Source organism: Chiloscyllium plagiosum, chromosome 5 (assembly GCF_004010195.1).
Source record: "Chiloscyllium plagiosum isolate BGI_BamShark_2017 chromosome 5, ASM401019v2, whole genome shotgun sequence".
Classification (NCBI taxonomy): Eukaryota; Metazoa; Chordata; class Chondrichthyes; order Orectolobiformes; family Hemiscylliidae; genus Chiloscyllium; species Chiloscyllium plagiosum.
Window position 1 is genome coordinate 19,277,937 of NC_057714.1, and position 19,868 is coordinate 19,297,804.

At 41.4% G+C, this 19,868-nt stretch overlaps 1 protein-coding gene across 2 annotated transcripts in view; it reads right to left on the reverse strand.

The window, feature by feature from the left end:
• LOC122549740 (progressive ankylosis protein homolog B-like) overlaps positions 1-19,868 on the reverse strand; it is a 118,657-nt gene that overhangs the window by 6,117 nt on the left and 92,672 nt on the right. The window contains exons 10-11 of one of the 2 annotated variants that reach the window (XM_043689673.1): positions 13,394-13,517; positions 9,198-9,297 (exon numbers count right to left, since the gene is read on the reverse strand). In XM_043689673.1, the coding sequence (XP_043545608.1) occupies positions 9,198-9,297; positions 13,394-13,517 (224 nt within the window). The remainder of the gene's footprint in view (positions 1-9,197; positions 9,298-13,393; positions 13,518-19,868) is intronic. The other variant, XM_043689675.1, reaches the window with a different exon arrangement.

The window sequence follows — 19,868 nt, forward strand, 5'->3', positions numbered from 1 at the left end:
ATGAAGGTCATGGATAGGGTAAATAGACAAAGTCTTTTTCCTGGGGTGGAAGAGTCCAGAACTAGAGGGCATTGGTTTAGGGTGAGAGGGGAAAGATATAAAAGAGTCCTAAAGGGGTAACGTTTTCACACAGAGGATGGTACATGCATGGAATGAGCTGCCAGAGGAAGTGGTGGAGGCTAGTACAATTTAAAAGGCATTTGGATGGGTATACGAATAGGAAGGGTTTGGAGGGATATGGGCTGGGTGCTGGCAGCTGGGACTAGATTGGGTTGGGATATCTGGTCAGCATGAACCAAAGAGTCTGTTTCCATGCCGTACATTTCAATGACTAAATAACTCATTACCTTGTACACCTTTATCAAGTCAACTCTCTTCCTTCTTCTCTCCACTGTGAAAAGCCCCAGCTCACTCAACCTTTCTTCATAAGGCAAGCCCTATAACCTAGGCAGCATCTCCTGATTAGATCAGATTCCCTACACCGACCCCCTGAAGAGCAATCCAACCAGACCCATTCTGCTTCCTCCTATTTACACCTGACTAATGCACTTAACAGTATGGGCGATTTAACATGGCCGATTCACCTGACCTGCACATCTTTGGATTGTGGGAGGAAACCAGAGCACCCGGAGGAAACCATGCAGACACGGGGAGAATATGCAAACTCCACACAGATAGTTTCCCCTAGGCGGGAATCAAACCTGGTGCTGTGAGGCAGCAGTCAAGATTAGAGTGGCGCTGGAAAAGCACAGCAGGTCAGGCAGCACCCGAGGAACAGGAGAATTGATGTTTTGGGCAAAAGCCCTTCATCAGGAAGGTTAGGCAGCAGTGCTAATCACCGTGCTGCCAATAAGCTCTCCCCTCCTCACCATCAGCACTGCAGCAGCAGAGTCCAGAGCTGCAGCCTCCTCCTGCTGTCCTCGCCATACTCTGGATCATTCCTGGCACCAGCACTGACCGCAGACACCATTTCGCCGACGGTGGCGACGGCCAGAGCAGTGGCATCTCCCCTCCCCACTCTGGCCGTTATCCCAGTCAGTCCCGGCTTCCTACTCACATCCTCCTGGAGGATTCATTTCAATATGTGCGGAGACTCAGAAAAATAAATAAATGGCTAAAACTGAACGGCCCAGACTGTGGGGATGGGAGCCGAGAGATGATGCCTCGCTGCAAAGAGCACAGCCCCAAACTGAGGCAGCTCTCTCCCACCCCAATCCACCTCTCCACCCCCTCGCCCAGACTGGGCACAACTGTCTTCTCTAACCACCAACAGCCAAACCCTGGCACCTATAGACTCCCTCCCCCCCATCCACCCCCAAGAAACACCTTCACACACCAGACCCGAGCTTCAAGTTGATTCATTCAGAGAAGCAGCAAAAGCCATCAGCACCGGCTCCTCATGAGCACTCCGACATCACACTCATCCCCCAATCTTTCCTCTGCACTCTCTAAAGCATCTACATCCTTTATATAATGAGGTTTCCAGAATTGGACACAATATTCCAAGTATGGCCTAACCAGGGTATTAGAGAGCTACAGCAAAACCTCGCGGCTCTTAAATTTAATGCCCCTCTATCGAAAGCCAAAACACCATATGCCTTCTTAATAACCCTACGTGGCAACTCAGAGATCTATGAATGTGGAACCCAAGTTCCTGCTGTTCCTCTGCATTTCCAAGAATCCTGTCTTTAACCCTGTATTCAGCATTCAAATTCGACCTTCCAAAATGAATCACTTCACATTTATCCATCTGCCACTTCTCAGCCCAGCTCTGCAGCTTCTCAATGTCTTGTTGTAGCCTGCAATAGCCTTCTACACTACCTATACCACCACCGACCTTTGTGTCATCTGCAAACTTACTAACCTATCCTTCCACTTCTTCATCCAAGTCACTTATAAAAACTACAAAGAGCAGAAGCCCAAGAACAGATCCCTGAATGACACAAGTCACCAGGCTGAATATTTTCCATCCACTACCACTTGCTGTCTTGTGGCCAGCCAATTCTGAATCCAGACTGCCAAATTTCCCTGTATCCCATACCTGACTTTCTGGATGAGCAAACCATGGGGAACCTTATCAAATGCTTTAATGAAATCCATATAAATTACATCCACTGCTCAACTATCAGCAACTTGTCTCATCACATCCTCAAAGAACTCAATAAGACTTCTGAGGCACAAAGGCCTTTCTAAGGCCCCTCACAAAGCCATACTGACTATCAAGCTATGTTGTTCCAAATAGTCATAAATCCACTCTCTCTGAATCCTTTGCAGTACCTTGCTTACCATAGACGCAAGACTGACTGGTCTGTAATTCCCAGGGATTTCCCTATTCCCTTTCTTGAACAGAGGAACAACATTTGCCTCCCTCCAATCAGCAGGTATTACTACTGTGGAGAGTGAGGATGCCAAGATCATCACCAGAGGTGCAGCAATCTCATTTCTCACTTCCTGTAGTAACCTTGGACAGATCTGGTCCAGCCCTGGGGACTTACCTATCTTTATGCTTCCCAGAATGTCCAGTTAACCTAGTCCACAGTGTTCTCACTATTAACAGGGTCCTCTTTCTGGGGAATACTGAAGAAAATAAATAAATAAATAAAAATTATTTACGACCTCCCCTACCTCTTCAGACTCCAGACACAAGTTCCCTCCACACTCCTTGATCGGCCCTACCCTCTCTCTGATCATTCTCTTAATCCTCATGAAAGTCTAGAATGCCTTTGGGTTTTCCCTAATCCTTCCCACCAAGACTTTTTTGTGCTCTCCACCCCCAGCTTTCCTCAGTCCATTTTTTTGTCAATGGACTAGTTAATGTAGAACCCCAAGTTAATGTTCCAGGTACATGAATTGAACTCCCACCATGACAGATAGTGAAATTTGAATTACATAAAAACTAAATTAAAAATCATCTACACCAGTCATGTAACCAACCTCGTTTGCTATAAAAACCCATATTGTTCACTAATGACCTTGAGGGAAGGGATTCTGCCATCCTTATCGGATTCGGCCTACATTTGCCTCCAGATCCACACCAATGTTGGTGACTCTGAACTGCTCTCTGGGTAATTAGTGGTGGATGACTTAATTAAATGGTGACTTTGGCCCACAGCTGCTGAACAAACAAATTTTGTCAGAGAAAGTCACTTGTAATGTGACCCATTCCAATGTGAGTATATTTTTAGCAGCTTAATACATTTTAATAAGTGCCAAGAAGCCTCCAACACTGAAAATAAAGTAGTGAGAAGTCTAATTCTTTCAGAGTTGAACCATTGCTGGAGAGCTAAACAAATTAAAAGGTATGTTTCACTTCAACTCTTACTCTCCCATAGAATCACAATAGGAGAAGGCTATTTAGACTCTGGTGTCTGTTTAACACTCAATGACACCCTATCGCTGGCTGATCTGCAACCTAACTCTGTAGACTAGCCATTACTCAAGTCCCTTCATATTCCTGGGTAACTAAATTCTATCAATCTCAACTTTAAAATTTATAATAAATTAGCATATATTACCATTGATAAAGAGTTCTAAATAATATCATCCTTATAGAGTTTGTCTTTCTGAATTTTACTTCTGAAAGATCTGGCTCCAACTTTTAGACAATGCTCTACTGCTCCCTTAATCCACAAGATCATAAAATACAGGAGCAGAATTAGGCCATTTGGTCCATCGAGTCGGCTCCATCATTCAATCATAGCTGATGTTTCTCAAGCCCATTTTCCTACCTTATCCCTGTAATCCTTGATCTCTTACTAATCAAGAACTTATCTATCTTTACCTTAAATACACTCAATTATTTGGCCTCCACAGCCTTCTGTGGAATTGAGCTCCATAGATTAACCATCTTTGAGACAGAACATTGCAGCGCAGCACAGCCTTCAGCCGTCGACCTGTGAAACTAATCTGAAGCCCATCTAACCTACACTATTCCACTCTCATCCATATGTCTATCCAATTACCATTTAATTGCTCTTACATTTGGTGAGTCTATTACTGTTGCAGGCAGGTTGTTCTATGTCCCTACTATTGAGTAAAGAAACTACCTCTGACCTTGGTCCTATATCTACCACCCCTCAAATTTAAAGCTATGTCCCCTCATACTAGCCATCACAATCAGAGGAAGAAGGCTCTCACTGTCCATCCTATCTAACCCTCTGATTATGTGATATGTCTCAATTAAGTCACCTCTTCACCTTCTTTCTAATGAAAACAGCCTCAAGTCCCTCAGCCTTTTCTTGCAAGGCCTTCCCTCCATACCAGGCAACATCCTAGTAAATCTCCTCTGAACCCTTCCCAATGCTTCCACATTCTTCTTATAATGCGGTGACCATTATGACAGAAGAAATTGCTCCTCATCCCTGTCCTTCAATCTGAGGCTGTGCCTTCGGGTCCTAATCTCTCCGACTAGTGGAAACATCTTCTCCATGTCTTCCCTATCCAGGCCTCTCAGTATTCTGTAAGTTTCAATGAGGTACACCCTTATCCTTCTAAACTTTGAGTATAGGCCCAGAATCCTTAACTGCACTTCATATGACAAATGAAGAATCATTTTTGTAAAGCTCCTCTGGATGCTCTGAAGCCCCCCACATCCTTCCTCAGATACAGGGCCCAAAAATGCTCACAATATTTCAAATGTGGTCTGACCAGAGCCTTATACAGTTTCAGTAGTACATTTCAGCTATTATATTCTACCCTTTTGAAATGATTGCTAACATTTCATTTGCCCTGTGACAAATCTATGGCTTTTAAGAGGTGTATTTTGTCCTGCATTTTTTTTTGAAGAGAGGTTTTAACACAGAGGTGACGAGCTGTCTATCTGAAGCCAATAAAGTCAACAGCTGAGAGGCCATGGATTTTTCTTTAAAAAGTTGGAACAAGAGAAGCAGCATGAATGGGTGTAGTCAGGCTCCCACAGAACTGGGGTTTTAGTTTAACTTTCAGTAGTCTTTGGATTTGAAGTTGGCTGTGAAAGCCATATCTCTCTCTAATCACAGCAAAAAGCTAGAGTTCTCTCTCTCTATGCTGTGAAATTGCACATGAGACAATCCATTTTACTGAACGTGACTTGCCAACTGTTGCTGTTTAGCAGATAAATAATCTATTAAGTTTTCCAAGAGTTAAACTTATATTAATTCTTCTTCCTTGTATTTGTACTTTAACTGTACAATAAGAATAAAGTGTGCTTTGCTTAAAGCCTAGTAGTGTAGCCAATCAAATTACATTTGAAACACAACACCTTCCACTTGCCTTTAAATAAGATAAAAAAGTTAGACCCTAGAATATCTCTGATATATCTGAAGGGGGTTTGGTCTGGTCCTTCACATTTTCTAACTGTCAAATGCATGTTAATCTGAAGAGAATCATGAACTATGGCTCCTAAGTCCCTTTGTGCTTCAGTTTTCTGAAGCCTTGCCCCATTTAGAAAATAGTCTATGTTTCTATCCTTCCTAGTAAAACACTTGATCTCACACTTTCCCACATTGTATTTTATTTGCTCACTTCTTTGCCCACTCTGCTAGTCTGTCCATGTCCTTCTGCAGCTGCTCCAATTCCTTGACACTACCTGTCCCTCCACCGATCTTTGTGCCACCTGCAAACTTAGTAACAATGCTTGCAGTTCCTTAATCTAGATCATTAATGTATGACGTAAATAGTTGTCGTCCCGACTCTGACCTCTGCAGAACTCCATTAGCCACTGCCTTCCATCCTACGCATTACGCCCACTCTCCGCCTTCTGCCAGTCAGTCAATCCTCTATCCAAGCTAGTATCTTGTTATGGACTCTTATTTAACACCCTCTGTGCAGCACCTTGTCAAAGGCCTTTTGGAAATCCAAACACGTCATATCTACCAGCTCTCCTTTGCCTAAAATGCTCTTCCCCCCCCCCCAAACGAATTTTTAACAGATTTGTCAGACATGATCTCCCCTTGGTGAAGCCATGCTAACTCCACCCAATTTCACCATGCACGCCCAAGTACTCTGTAATCTCATCTTTAATAATGAACTGTAAAATCTTACCAATGACTGAGGTCAGGCTAACCATTCCACTGCCTGTCTCGTATTTTAAAAGGGGTGTTACATCAGCTATTTTCCAGCCCTCTGGGACCCTCCCTGACTCCTTGATTCCTGAAAGAACATTACCAATGCTCACACAATCTCCTCAGCTGTTGCCTTCAGACTTTGGAGAGTGATCCACCTGGTCCAGGTAATTATCCAGACCAGATAACCTTTCAGCTTCCCCAGCATCTTCTCATTAGTGACGGCTACTACATCACCTCAGCTCCCTGATTCTTCTGAGTCACATTTACTATTGGTGTCTTCCATCACAAAGACTGATGCGAAGTATCTGTTTAGTTCCTCCTCTATTTCTTTGTTCCCCATACTACTTCTCCAGCCTTATTTTCCAGTGGTCCAATGTCCACTTTTGCCTGTCTCTTACCTTTTACATATCTAAAATAACTCTTGCAATCATAGAACATAGAACATAGAACATAGAAGAATACAGCGCAGTACAGGCCCTTGGGCCCTCGATGTTGCGCCGATCCAAGTCCTTCCTGGCTACCCTATAACTCTCAATCGCCCCAATTGAACCTTTTTATATTATCATCTTTTATATTACTAGCTAGCTTACACTCACACTTCATTAATTGTCATTTGCTAGTTTTTAAAGGTTTCCCAATCGTCTGGATTCCTACGATTGTTCATCACATTGTATGCTTTTGCTTTTAGGCTGTCCCTGACTTTCCTTGTGCTCCCCTGTATCGGTTTTCTTTTTCTTTGGGATGTATTTTTGTTCTGCCTCCTGAATTACCCCCAGAAATTCCTGTCACGGATGCATCACCATCTTCCCTATTGGGCTTCCCTTCCAATCAACTCTCTAAGCAATCAGCAACTCCCTCACTTCTTTCTAATTACCTTTACTCAATTGTAATACGGTTACATCTGATTCCAGCTTCTCCCTCTTAAGCGGCAGGGTGAATTCTAAGATTCTATGGCCACTGCTCCCTATGGGCTCCTCACCATAAGCTTCCTAATAAGGTCTGCCTCATTACACATCACCAAATCCAGATTTGCCCATTCCCTGGTGAGCTCTACCACAAGCTACTCCAAAAAAAATCCTGTAGACATTCTACAAATTCCTTTTTTTTTAGGATCTGCTACCAACCCAGTCCACCTGCACATTCAAGTCCAAATGATTACTGTAATAGTGCCTTTCTGACATGCCTTTTCTATCTTCTGATTTATTTTCTTCCCCACATCCTGACTACTGCTAAAATTACATCTTACCCAGCATATACAAGCCTAGACTGACCAACTGTCCCTGATAAGACAACATACTTTTTCCAAGTATTAGTCTTGTAAACATGCTCTGAACTACCTCCAACACATTTATACCTTTCCTTGAACAACCAGACCAATGCCATACACAGTACAATAATTCAGATGCGACCTCACTAATTTGTATAACCTGACTAGATATGTGCCTAATGACTCTTGCAATAAACAACATTTTATTAACTTTCTTAATTACTTGCTGTACCTGCTGCTAACTGTTTGCAAATAATTCACCAGGACACTCAGATCCTTCTGCATCTCAGAGCTCTGCAATTTCCCACCATTTAGATAATATGGCTTCTTCCTGCAAGAGAGAATAATTACACATTTTCCCACAATATTCTCCTTGAAACAGATTCTCTGCCTCTCACTTAACCTATGCTTTGGCAGCCTCCTTACGTCCTCTTCACAACACTTTCCTTGTAATCATTTTATCATCAGCAAATTTAGCATCCACAACTTTGGTCCCTTCATCCAAGTCATTTGTCTAAGATTGTAAAAGTTGAAGCCCCAATACTGATCCACTATGGCACACTACTTATTATATCTTGTCAACTATTCATCATTGCTTTCTGTTTGATGTTAGCCAGCTAATCTATCTATTCCAATATGTTAACATGAGTTTTCATTTTGCACAATAATCTTTGGTGTGGCATCTCATCAAATGCTTCCTGGAAATCCAACAGAATTTACTGGTTTGCCTTTATGGATTGCATTTTATTTTCTTCACGATTTCCTTTCAAAATACCACATTCACTCTGCCTGATCACATTAAATTTTCCAAGTTCCTTGCTATTGTTTCTTTAATCATTGCTTCTAACATCACAGAGTTATTCAGCACAGAAACAGACCCTTTGATCCAACTAGTGCATACAGAACATAATCCCAAACTAAACTAGCCCCACCTGCCTGCTCATGACCCACATCCCTTCAAACCTTTCCCATTCATGGCTCTATCCAAATGGCTTTTCAACATTGTGATGTTAAGCTGGCTGACTTGTAGTTTCCTGGCTTCTGTCTCCCTCTCATTTTGAATGGGGGAGTTCACTAACTTGTACTCGATGGATTCTTCCCCGAATTGAGGGAATTTTGGAAAATCAAACCCAGTGCTTCAACTACCCCACTAGCTATTTCTTTTCAAACCCTAGGGTGAAGTCCATTGGGATTTGGAGACGTCAGCCTGCAACTCCAACAGTTTGCTCAGTACAACCCTGTAAGTTTCTCGAGTTCCTCCCTCTCTTTCAGTTCTTGATTTGCAGCTAATTTTGTGACGTTCTTTGTATTCTTTATAGTGAATACTATACTTTATAGTGATGCAAAATACCAGTTTATCATTAGTCAGCCTCTTATTTTCCAAAATTAATTTCTCAGATTCAATTCCTATAGAACCTACATCCACATTGTTAAAATTTTTCTACTTTTAAATATCTATAGAAACTCTTGGCTGACTCACCGAGATTACAGATTTTAGTTTCTGGACATTCTCAAAGCAGGCAATAATAAACCTTCGGTTATCACATGAATGGAGGGATCGAAAGTGAAGGATTTGGACTGCATTGCTGCTCACCTGTAATTTTCCTCAACAGTGAGGTAGGATCAAAGGTTCACATACATGTTCCTCTCTTTCAAATTTTTAATTGCCAGACCGAGGCAAATAATAATTCTTTCTCATTGAAGTCCTTTGCAGTCACTTTGTTTTACACATGAAGAATTTAAAATGATCTCTCTAATTCTCTTTCAAAAGCTGTATTGACTGACACGACATCTGAAGGGCACAACTGCACAGACAACTTTCTGTTACATGTACAAATGCAACAAAATAAAACTACCATTAAAACAGCTGGAGGAAAAACGTTTACCTCTTTACGATAAACATAACAAGATGCTATTGCTACCATGGCCGACTCTCCCAGAAAACCAGCCAGGAGTGAACCAACACCTAAAGCTGCTCCATGGATCCTGAGAAATACAGAGATGCTTTTATAAGTAGATACAATGTCATTACTGAAAAAGTAAACAATTCAGAATTTCATTGTACAACATGCAAAACTATGCAAATACTTGATCTCAGTTTATTAAGTAGGTTACATGATCATATTTGCTGATCATCTATCTTATTTTCTACTGAATGCTTCAGTAGAGACTTGTAGAGGATGACATCTCCTCTAGTTGCATTGAGCATAGGAGTTGGGAGGTCATGTTGTGGCTAAATAGGAATTAGTTAGGCCTCTTTTGTAGTGTTGGGTGCAATATTGGTCTCTGTGCTATAGGAAGGACGTTGTGAAGCCTGAAAGGGTTCAGAAAAGATTTACAAGGATGTTGCCAGGGTTGGAGGATTTGAGCTATAGGGAGAGGGTGAATAGGCTGGGGCTGTTTTCCCTGGAGCGTCGGAGGCTGAGGGGTAACCTTATAGAGGTTTATAAAATCATGAAGGGCAATGATAGGATAAACAGACAAAGTATTTTCCCTGGGATGGGTGAGTGAGTCCAAAACTAGAGGGCACAGGTTTAAGATGAGGGGGGGAAAAGGGACCCAAGGGGCAACGTTTTCACACACATGGTGCTGCATGAATGAAATGAGCTGGCAGAAGTAGTGGTAGAGGCTGGTACAATTACAACATTTTAAATGCATCTGTATGGCATATGATTAGGAAGGGTTTGAAGGGATATGGGCCAAATGCTGACAAATGGGACTAGATCTATCTAGGATATCTGGTAGGCATGGATGAGTTGGACCAAAGAGCCTGTTTCTATGACACTATAATAATTTTGGTGTACAGGAGATTATTTGGTCACTGAGAATAGACTTCATTTTGCAGAAGTAAAATAACTCTCAAAATTACACCATTATCCTGTGAACTATTAATTTAAACTTAATTCTTTACTAATGAAGAGTTTAGGAGTTGAAGTCCATGCACCAACACAGTGGTACACCACCTATGACAGCCTGCTGGCCTGAAAAAGATGCATTTGTTCCTACTCTCTGCTTCTATTTTACAACCAATCTTTAATACGTGCCAACATGTTACCTACCCAAATATAGATACATTGGCAACCAACATTGCACACGTAACTCCCACAATTGGCAATGTCTGACATACAGCAAAAATGACAATAATCAGATCTGTTTTAGCAATACTTGTTGAGGGATAATTATTGATGAAAATAATCATTAGAAAACATGGTTTAATACTGTTTCATGTCCACCAGACCTTAGTTTTAACATTCCATCCAATGACACATCTGACAATGCTGCACTCCTTTAGTATTAACTTTCTAAATTATTTTTCTGCCAAAGTGTATTACTTAACCAGTGAACGATTGCAGGAATTCTGAGGTGCAGACCAGAGCAAACTCGGCGCTGCTCATGCACGAGTCACAAGAAGATGGAATGCAGTCACAGTAAGTGATTAAGATTAATGTTATCCTTTATTACGAGAGGAACACGAAATGCGAAATTATGAATGTTATGCTTCAGATATACAGGACATTGGTGAGACTACATCTTGATTATTTTATGCAGTTTTAAGGATGGATGAAAGTGCATTGGAGGTTCAGGTGAAGTTTACTAGACTGATGTTAGGTGGATATCTTTTCAGGAAAAGTTAGCCAGACGGAGTTCGATTTCCCTTGAGTTTAGTGACAACTACCAGGACTAAATATCTAAGGAAGTGGAAGCGAAAATTACAGAGACACTGACAATGACCTCTCAATTTTCATGAGTACCAGGGGTAGTTTTGAGGAATGGAGAATTACAGATATTAATCCTTTGTTCAAAAAAAAATTGGGACTAACAACAGCAGACAAATTACAGTCAGTTACTTCAGTAGTATGGAAACTTATAGATACATTTATTTGGGATAAAATTAGTAATCACATGGGTTAATTCAGAAAGTCAGCATGGATTTGTTGAGGGAAAATCATGTCTAACTAAATTACTGCAGATTTTTAAAGAGATCATGAGGGCAAAGGTCATTCTGTGATATTCTTGGACTTCCAAAAGGCATTTCATTCAGTATCACATAACAGACCTGTGAGGAAAATTGTGGACCATGGAATTAAAAAAAAAGAGACAATGTAATAACAAGATTGGTTGAAGAATAGGAAACAGGGTAATGATTGACAAGTAACAAACAGAATGCTGGAGAAACTCAGATGGTCTGGCAGCATTTATACAGAGAAAAACAGAGTTAACGTTTTGAGTTTAATACAACACTTCTTCAGAACCTGTTTTGTATTGGAAGTTTTATATCAGGCTTAAAATGTTAAAATTTCCTTCTCTCTCCACAGATGCTGCCAAACCTACAGAGATACTCCACCATTGTGTGTTTGTTTTATCGACAGGGTTTCACTTTTATTCCTGGGTATTTTCTTTACACTGGAGGAAAGTTTGAAGTGAAGCTCTGCAGGGATTATAATGTATTGGGACCTTTGCTTTTCTGAATATATATAAATGATCAAGATCTTGGTGTGCAGGATACAATTTCAAACGTTTGCAGATGACAAAACTTGACGTAACTCTAAATTGAGAGAAGGACAATATAGTAAATCAAAATGGTGTGTTAACTTGGTGGCAGATGAAGTCCAATTTGGTGAATTGGTTTGTGAAAGACTTTGGTGTAAATAACCTGGAGAGACAGTATAGAGGTCACTATTCTGAATGGTGTGCAGGAGCAGAGAAATCTTGATATATAGATACATAATTTATTAAAGGGGGTAGGACAGGTAGAGAGCCGTCAAAGATAAAACAACATTCTGGCCTTTGCTAATAGGGGCAGAGAGTACAACAGCAGGGAGATAATTTATAAAGAACACCTATTAGACCTCAACTGAAGTATTGTATATAGTTCTGGGTGCCACAATTTAGGAAGGATATGAACACATTGGAGGAAGTGCCAATGATATTTACATGTATGGTTCCAGGAATGAGAAATTTTAGTTCCAGGGATAGATTGGCAAAGTTAGGATGGTTTTCTTTGGAGGAAAGACTTCTGTGGAGATGAGGGTTCCGTGCAGAGGAGATCAGGACAAACCATTCTCGCTTATAAAAAGATCAAGAACCAGACAGCAACATTTTAAAAGTGTTTTGTAAAAGACGTAAATGCAAGGCGAGAGGAAAATAAAACCAACTTTTCAAGGAGGTGAGATGTTATTGTGTGGACAGGAATGCAGATTTGAGGTTACAATCTGATCACTCTTGATCCTTCTGCATGGCCAAACAGGCTCAAGGGCTGAATTCCCTACTCCTGCTCCTAAATCTTATGTTCATGAGTGTTTTTCACACAGCAAGTGGTTTGGGTTAGGGTTTGCACAGCCTGGAAGTGTGGTGGCGGCATTCGAGAGGGCTTTGGATAATTACTTTAAAGGAAACAACATATTGGATTCTGGGGATAAAGCAGGGCCTTAGTATTGTTAAAACGTTCTGAGAGCTGATGCAAACACAATGGGCCAAATCCATGCTTTCTGCATTATTACAATTTTGAGGTTCTGAGTGAGGGATAACTTGATGGAAATATGTACGATCTTGAGTGGTCTTGACAAGGTGGGTGTGGAAAGAGTATTTCCTCTTATGGGCAAATCCAGAACTAAGGGAACTCTTTACAAGTTTGGGGGTCACCCTTTTTAGGACAGAGTTGCAAAAACATTTTTTTAAACATTTTTGCAACTTTGGAACTTTGTGCCACAGAATGCAGTGGCAGTCGGGGATTAAATATTTTTAAGGCAGTTTGAATCTGCTGTCTAACAAGAATATAAAGATATTGCAGTAGATTGGAATGTGGAATTCAAAACATAAAAGAAACAGCCATGACATTATTGAATGGCGGAGCAGGCTTGAAGGGCTGAATGGCCTCCTCCTAACTTATACATTGAGAGAGACTCTGGATTGTGCACTCAAAAGTTCTAGAGTGGGACAAATCTCTATCTCAGAGGTGAGCATGCTGACCCAAGGCTGATGCGATGGATGATGTTAGTATAATTAAGCTTTTGATAGAAGCCACAAAGTCCAACAGCCACCCAAGAATTACATTGTAATCACAAACATAACTAATACTAACCCCATATAAGGGAGAATGATCAGACTTGTAATGAGAAGCACTATCCTTAGCACTGAACTGGGTGCCAGTACAAAAGTCTTCTTCAAGGTCATCAGCCAACCAGTCAGGTGTGCTCGAATTGTAACTGTAAGAAAGAGTGAGTGGTTAACAACATTTAGTGGTACACCTCGTTTTCTAAAAAAAAACTTGTGAACAGATGTTCATTTTAGTTTCAAACAGTCAAATTAAAATCTATTTCTGTATCACTATTAGAGATTTAGGTGATGCAGGTGTATTCAAAAGAGACCTCCTACTTTCAATCTGTGTGAAAATCAAAATATTGTGATCTTTACTGATCTTTTCAGTTATGATGCATAAGGTCAAAGATCTGAAATTCCTCAGACCTAAAGCTTTCCATTGGATGGGTGATGAAACAGAAATCTGGCTGTATTCTGCTTCTGTATTCTTATGACAGTGTCCAAGCTCACAGGAGATCAAGTATTTAGAGTAATCTCAGCCAGGTAACCAGGTCATTACCAACAGGCTTTCGTTCTGACTGGAAGCATTGAGAGTGAAAGGACAGGAAAAAATTAGCGCAGACAGGAACTCTACCAGGAACAGAAATTAATAAAATTGCTCAGTAAGTATTTATAAGTGACCATTATGGGCAATTTATTGAGGTTCATGACTGATTGTCCACTAAGTGATAAATAAATGAAAATTAAATTACAATAACAATTAAATTTGTACACTAGGTGTGGTTTCATTTGGACAAATCTTATATAGATTATCGGATGGAGCATTTTTCACCAACTGATTACATGCTTTAACCATAGCATTCACGGTATGTAACAGGCAAACACTACAAATCGACAAATACTACCTGCAGTATGGAGGACTAACACACTGTGGTGAAGTTAAATGAATGGAGAATTGTGTGTTGCAACACACTTTACCAACCAACCACCTCACTCAATATTTCTCAACATGCAAAACCCAGATAACCCTCTAAATCCAAAGATTAAAGCTTGCCTCGTTATGTCCTCAATATGGGTGTTTTTGTTATAATGCTATCATCATCTTTTATGATCCAGGACAAGCATTACCCCACCTCCAATTATGCAAATACAGAATGTTTTTAAAAACCTGAGCTATGTTGACTGGTGTATTTGTATTCAAACAATTTGGAACGGGAGCAAAACATATGCATATGGACCTGAAGCAGGGCCAGGAGGGACTCCAGTTTTAATGCATTCCAGAGTTAATAGCTGTCAATTTTCACTTCATGACCTCCAAACATAGGATAGCCGCCTGTAGGACTGACTGTCGTCCAGTCGCTGGATTGTAAAAGACACAAATCCCTCAACTTTGGTCCAGAGATCTGGGGTAGAAAACTGGAAGTGATGTATAGATAAGGTGAGTCAGTGTTTTATCACAATGCAAATACATGGAAATAAGGTAGTTGCCGCTAAGGAAAAGAATCTAAAAAGTCACCATTTAGAGCCTGAGGAAAAATGTTTCACAATATCATGAATCAGATCTCTTCATTCAGACTGTATCTTCCGATCTTTCTCACCATTACCTGGGGAAGAGTTCTGCCCTATGTTCTTATTTGGATGGGTTGATCAGGAAAGCCACTGATTTGGTGCTCACCCACTACAGGGTAGGAACTACCAAGCTGCTGCAGAATCTGAACATGACAAGTGGATGGCATTCATAAGGGAAAATAGATTTGCAGAAAAACCCAAAGCTTTATTGAAAATAAAGGCATTCTGCTTATACACACCCACCACTAGCTGAAACTACTCCCCACTCCAACCCTGTCACAGGCAGATAGTGTCCGATCAGGTGTAAAATTTCTAAGTTTCACAAGTTCAACAACGGTTGTCTATATTTAACTTCCATTCCATGATGTCCTTGATGGGAGTGTTATCAAATAAAATGATCAAACATAACAAAACCAAATTAAAAACGGACATGTTAAAAAAAAATTCAAAGAGGCAGTTTTAAGAAACATTACAAAGGAGCAGATAGGAGGGAGGCGGAGGGGATTAGGGAGGCAGATCTCGAACCTAGGACTGTGGCAACTGAAGGAGTCACTATCCATGGAGGAGTGGAGATGCACATGAAATCTGAATTGGAGGAGTATAGAAATCGATGAACTGTATGGTTGGAATGAATTAGAGTGCACTATCACCTGATGAAGGAGCGATGCTCCGAAAGCTAGTGTGCTTCCAATTAAACCTGTTGGACTCTGACCTGGTGTTGAGATTTTTAAACTTTGTACACCCCAGTCCAACACTGGCATCGCCAAATCACGACTTTTATCCAGAAGTGCTAAGTGGGTGATCCTCCTTGGACTCTAGCATCTAAAGTTGCCAGCTATCAGTCAATTCAATCACTGCCTATGATATCAAACAATGGCTGAAAGCACACTGGAAATTGCTTGGTCTATGAAGAAAAGCCATTGCAAGCTATCCTCTGGTGACAACTAAACTGACAAGAACCAACGCAATAACACAAAGAGGAGGACGATTAATGAAGGCAGAGCAGTGGATATGATCTATATAGACTTCAGTAGGGCGTTCAACAAGGTTCCCCATGGCAAACGGGTTAGCAAGATTAGATCACATGGAGAATTAGCTATTTGCATACAGATGTAGCTCGAAGGAAGACGACAGAGGGTGGTGATGGAAGGTTGCTTTTCAGGCTGGAGGATTGTCACCAACAGTATGTTTAGATCAGTGTGTTGCTGGAAAAGCATAGCAGGTCAGGCAGTATCCGAGGAACAGGAAAAATCGACGTTTCGGGCAAAAGCACTTCATCAGGAACCAACAGTATGTCACAAGGATCGGTGCTGGGTCCACTGTCATTTATATGAATAATTTGGATGTGAACATAGAAGGTACGGTAAGTTTGCAGATGACATCAAAATTGGAGGTGTAATGGACAGCAAAGGAGGTTACCTTAGCGTACAACAGGATCTTGATCAGATGGGCCAGTGGCCTGAGGAGTGGCAAATAGAGTTTAATTTAGATAAATTTAAGGTGCTGCAGTTTGGAAAGGCAAATCAGGGCAGGACTTAAATATTTAATGGTAAGGTCTTAGGGAGTGTTGCTAAACAAAGAGATTTTGGAGTGCAGATGTATAGTTCCTTGAAAGTGGAGTTGCAGGTAGACAGGATAGTGAAGGTGGCGTTTGGTAAGGTTGCCTTTATTGGTTAGTGCATTGCGTATAGGAGTTGGGAGGTCACTTTTTTTAGATTAGATTAGATTACATTACAGTGTGGAAACAGGCCCTTCGGCCCAACAAGTCCAAACCGCCCTGCCGAAGCGCAACCCACCCATACCCCTACATTAACCCCTTACCTAACACTATGGGCAATTTAGCATGGCTAATTCACCTGACCTGCACATCTTTGGACTGGGGGAGGAAACCGGAGCACCCGGAGGAAACCCACGCAGACACGGGGAGAATGTGCAAACTCCACACAGTCAGTCAGTCGCCAGAGGTGGGAATTGAACCCGGATCTCTGGCGCTGTGAGGCAGCAGTGCTAACCACTGTGCCACCGTGCCGCCCACTTTAAACGTTTTGGCTGTAGTACATTGGTTAGGCCACTATTTGAATATTGTGTACAATAGGAAGGATGTTGTGAAACTTGAAAGGGTTCAGAAAAGATTTACAAGGATGAAGCCAAGATTGGAGGGGCTGAATAAGCTTTTTTCCTTGGAGCATCAGAGACTGAGGAACGTTATAGGAGGTTTATTAAATCATGGGGGGCATGGATAGGATAAATAGAACAAGTCTTTTCCCTGGGGTGGGGGTGTCCAGAACTAGAGGGCATAGGTTTAAGGTGAGAGGGGAAAGATTTCAAAGGGACCTAAGGGGCAACTTTTTCACAGAGGATGGTGAGTGTATGGAATGAGCTGCCAGAGGAAGTGGACGATACCGGTACGATTACAACATTTAAAAGGCATCTGGATGGGTATATGAATATGGGCCAAATGCTGGCAAATGGGACTAGATTTATTTAGCTGAAAATGTGTTGCTGGAACAGCGCTGCAGGTCAGGCAGCATCCAGGGAACAGGAGAATCGACGTTTCGGGCATAAGCCCCTCTTCAGAATTCCTGAAGAAGGGCTTATGCCCGAAACGTCGATTCTCCTGTTCCCTGGATGCTGCCTGACCTGCTGTGCTGTTCCATTAACACATTTTCAGCTCTGATCTCCAGCATCTGCAGACCTCACTTTCTCCACTAGATTTATTTAGGCTATCTGGTTGACATGGACGAGTTGGACAGAAGGGTCTCTTTCCCTGCTGTACATCTCTAGGACTTTACAACTGCAGACGCTGGAGATCTGAAACAAACAAATTGTAGTTGGTCATACCATTTTGATAATATTTTCTCATTCAACAGAGTTCTGAAGAAGTGTTTTCCTTCCACAGATGCTGCCAGACCTGCTACATTTCTCCAGCAAAAGACTACAGAAAGGTCAAGAAGGATCACCACTGTGGTCACATAGAATGCTATTTGTGACTTTAATCTTGGCCATTTTATTATTGTAATGGAGAAGAAACTGTTTAGAGGAATTCAAATATGGAATTCCAGGAAAGGTGAGAATATGGATCTGGGATGTAATGACACAGTCAAGGACTTTGGAAAGGAAAAGGTGGAGCTGATTGTTTACAAAATTATAGGGGTTAAATTAAGTTTGGCAGAGAGAAATGATGACAGTACATTTGAAAGTGAGTGGGATAGCATTTGAGGAGAGTGAACCACGAACAACATAAACAACATTACGGCCAGAAAGATAAGTTTGATGGTCAGCAAGATTGGTGGTAGTAAGATTTTCTGAGTACAAGGTAGCTCTTATAGATATCTAGGTTAGGGGTAGTTTGTTTGATGGGCTAGGGTAAAGGAGGATAGTATTCCATTTCAGGATAACCTGGGGCTTGTTGCTGCTTTATATAGTTCTGCTATATCTGGCAATGAATGGCTAAAATTGTACCTAAGAGTTGATTCTTATGTATTTTTAGCTTAGTGGGACCAGTGTCAAAAGCTTTTTCAGGCACTTTCGCTACATGGTCTGGCGAGATATTTTTGGTAAGATATGTTTTAAAAATTCACCTCACCCCTCTCAGCGAACATTTTAGCCCTCATGTCACCTTTGAAAAGCTACTGGTATCCAGATAAACATTGGCCACATATCAGCAGCATAATAGCACAGTAGCCACAAAGCGACAATGCCCATAGCTGACACTATCCTCTCACATAACCCACGCACTCACATTTATCACTGTTTAACCACCGCACCACATACGTTACTTGTCTGTTGCTATATCCCTCTGAACACACTCTACTAGTCACTGCTATTCCTTCCTAATTCCAGTTGTAGACCCACATCTTCAAATAGTCCAGTAAGGGAGCATCACACACAGGTAAGCTTCTGGACAAATCCAAATATGTTCTTTTATTTAGACACAAGGTAGAGTGTTTTTTTTTTGCCACATCTTACTAAATTCACCTTATTTACTACCTACCCTGCTCCTTTGACAGCCTACATGTCAGATTCCAACCTGATCTCACCCCACATAACTTGCAGAAGAGCCTGGTCAGGTGACCAGCCTTTCAGTGGGACAGCACTTTGGAAACAGTGATCACATTTCCTCAAGGTTTTAAGATAGCTACGAATAAGAATAAGTCAGGACCTTGTGGGAAGGTACTAAATTGGAGGAGGGAAAATTACGTCAGTATAAGGCGAGAGCAACGGAGAAGCTGTTATCGGGTAAGCCCACATATGACATGTAGGAGTGGTTTAAAGGCCTACTGAGGAGAGTTCAGGACCAACATGTTCCAGTAGGAGGGACAAGGATGGCAAGGTAAGGGATCCTTGGAGACCGAGGGAGGTTGTGAATTTAGTCAAAAAAGAAAAAAGCATAAGTAAGGTTTAGGAAGCTAAAATTGGAGGAATATAAAGAAAGTCGGAAAGAACTTCGAGCAGGGAATTAGGAGAGCAAGAAGGGGCCATGAAATGACATGGCCAGTAGGGTTATAGAGAATCCCAAGGCATTCTATCCATACACTAAAAAACAAGAGAAGAATGAGGGAGAAGGTAGGATCACTCAAGGATAAAGGAGGAAACTTGTGCTCAAAGGCAAAGGACATGGGCGAAATCCTAAATTGCTTCAGTATTCACCCAGGAGAAGGATATGGAGGATAGTGAGATTAGTATGGAGCATGCGAATGTGATGGGGCAATTTGAGATAAGAAAGAAGTCATGTTGGATCTCTTGGAGAGCAATAAAGATGGATAAGTCTCCAGGACATGATGGTATCTGCTCCAGAATATTGAGAGTGGCAAGAGAGGAGATTGCTGGGGCCTTGACCAAGATCTTTGTATCCTCTCTAGCCACTGGAGGGATCCCAGGGTACCGGCAAATAGCTAATGTTGTTCCTCTGTTCAAGAAGGGAAATAGGGATAATCCAGGAAACTGTA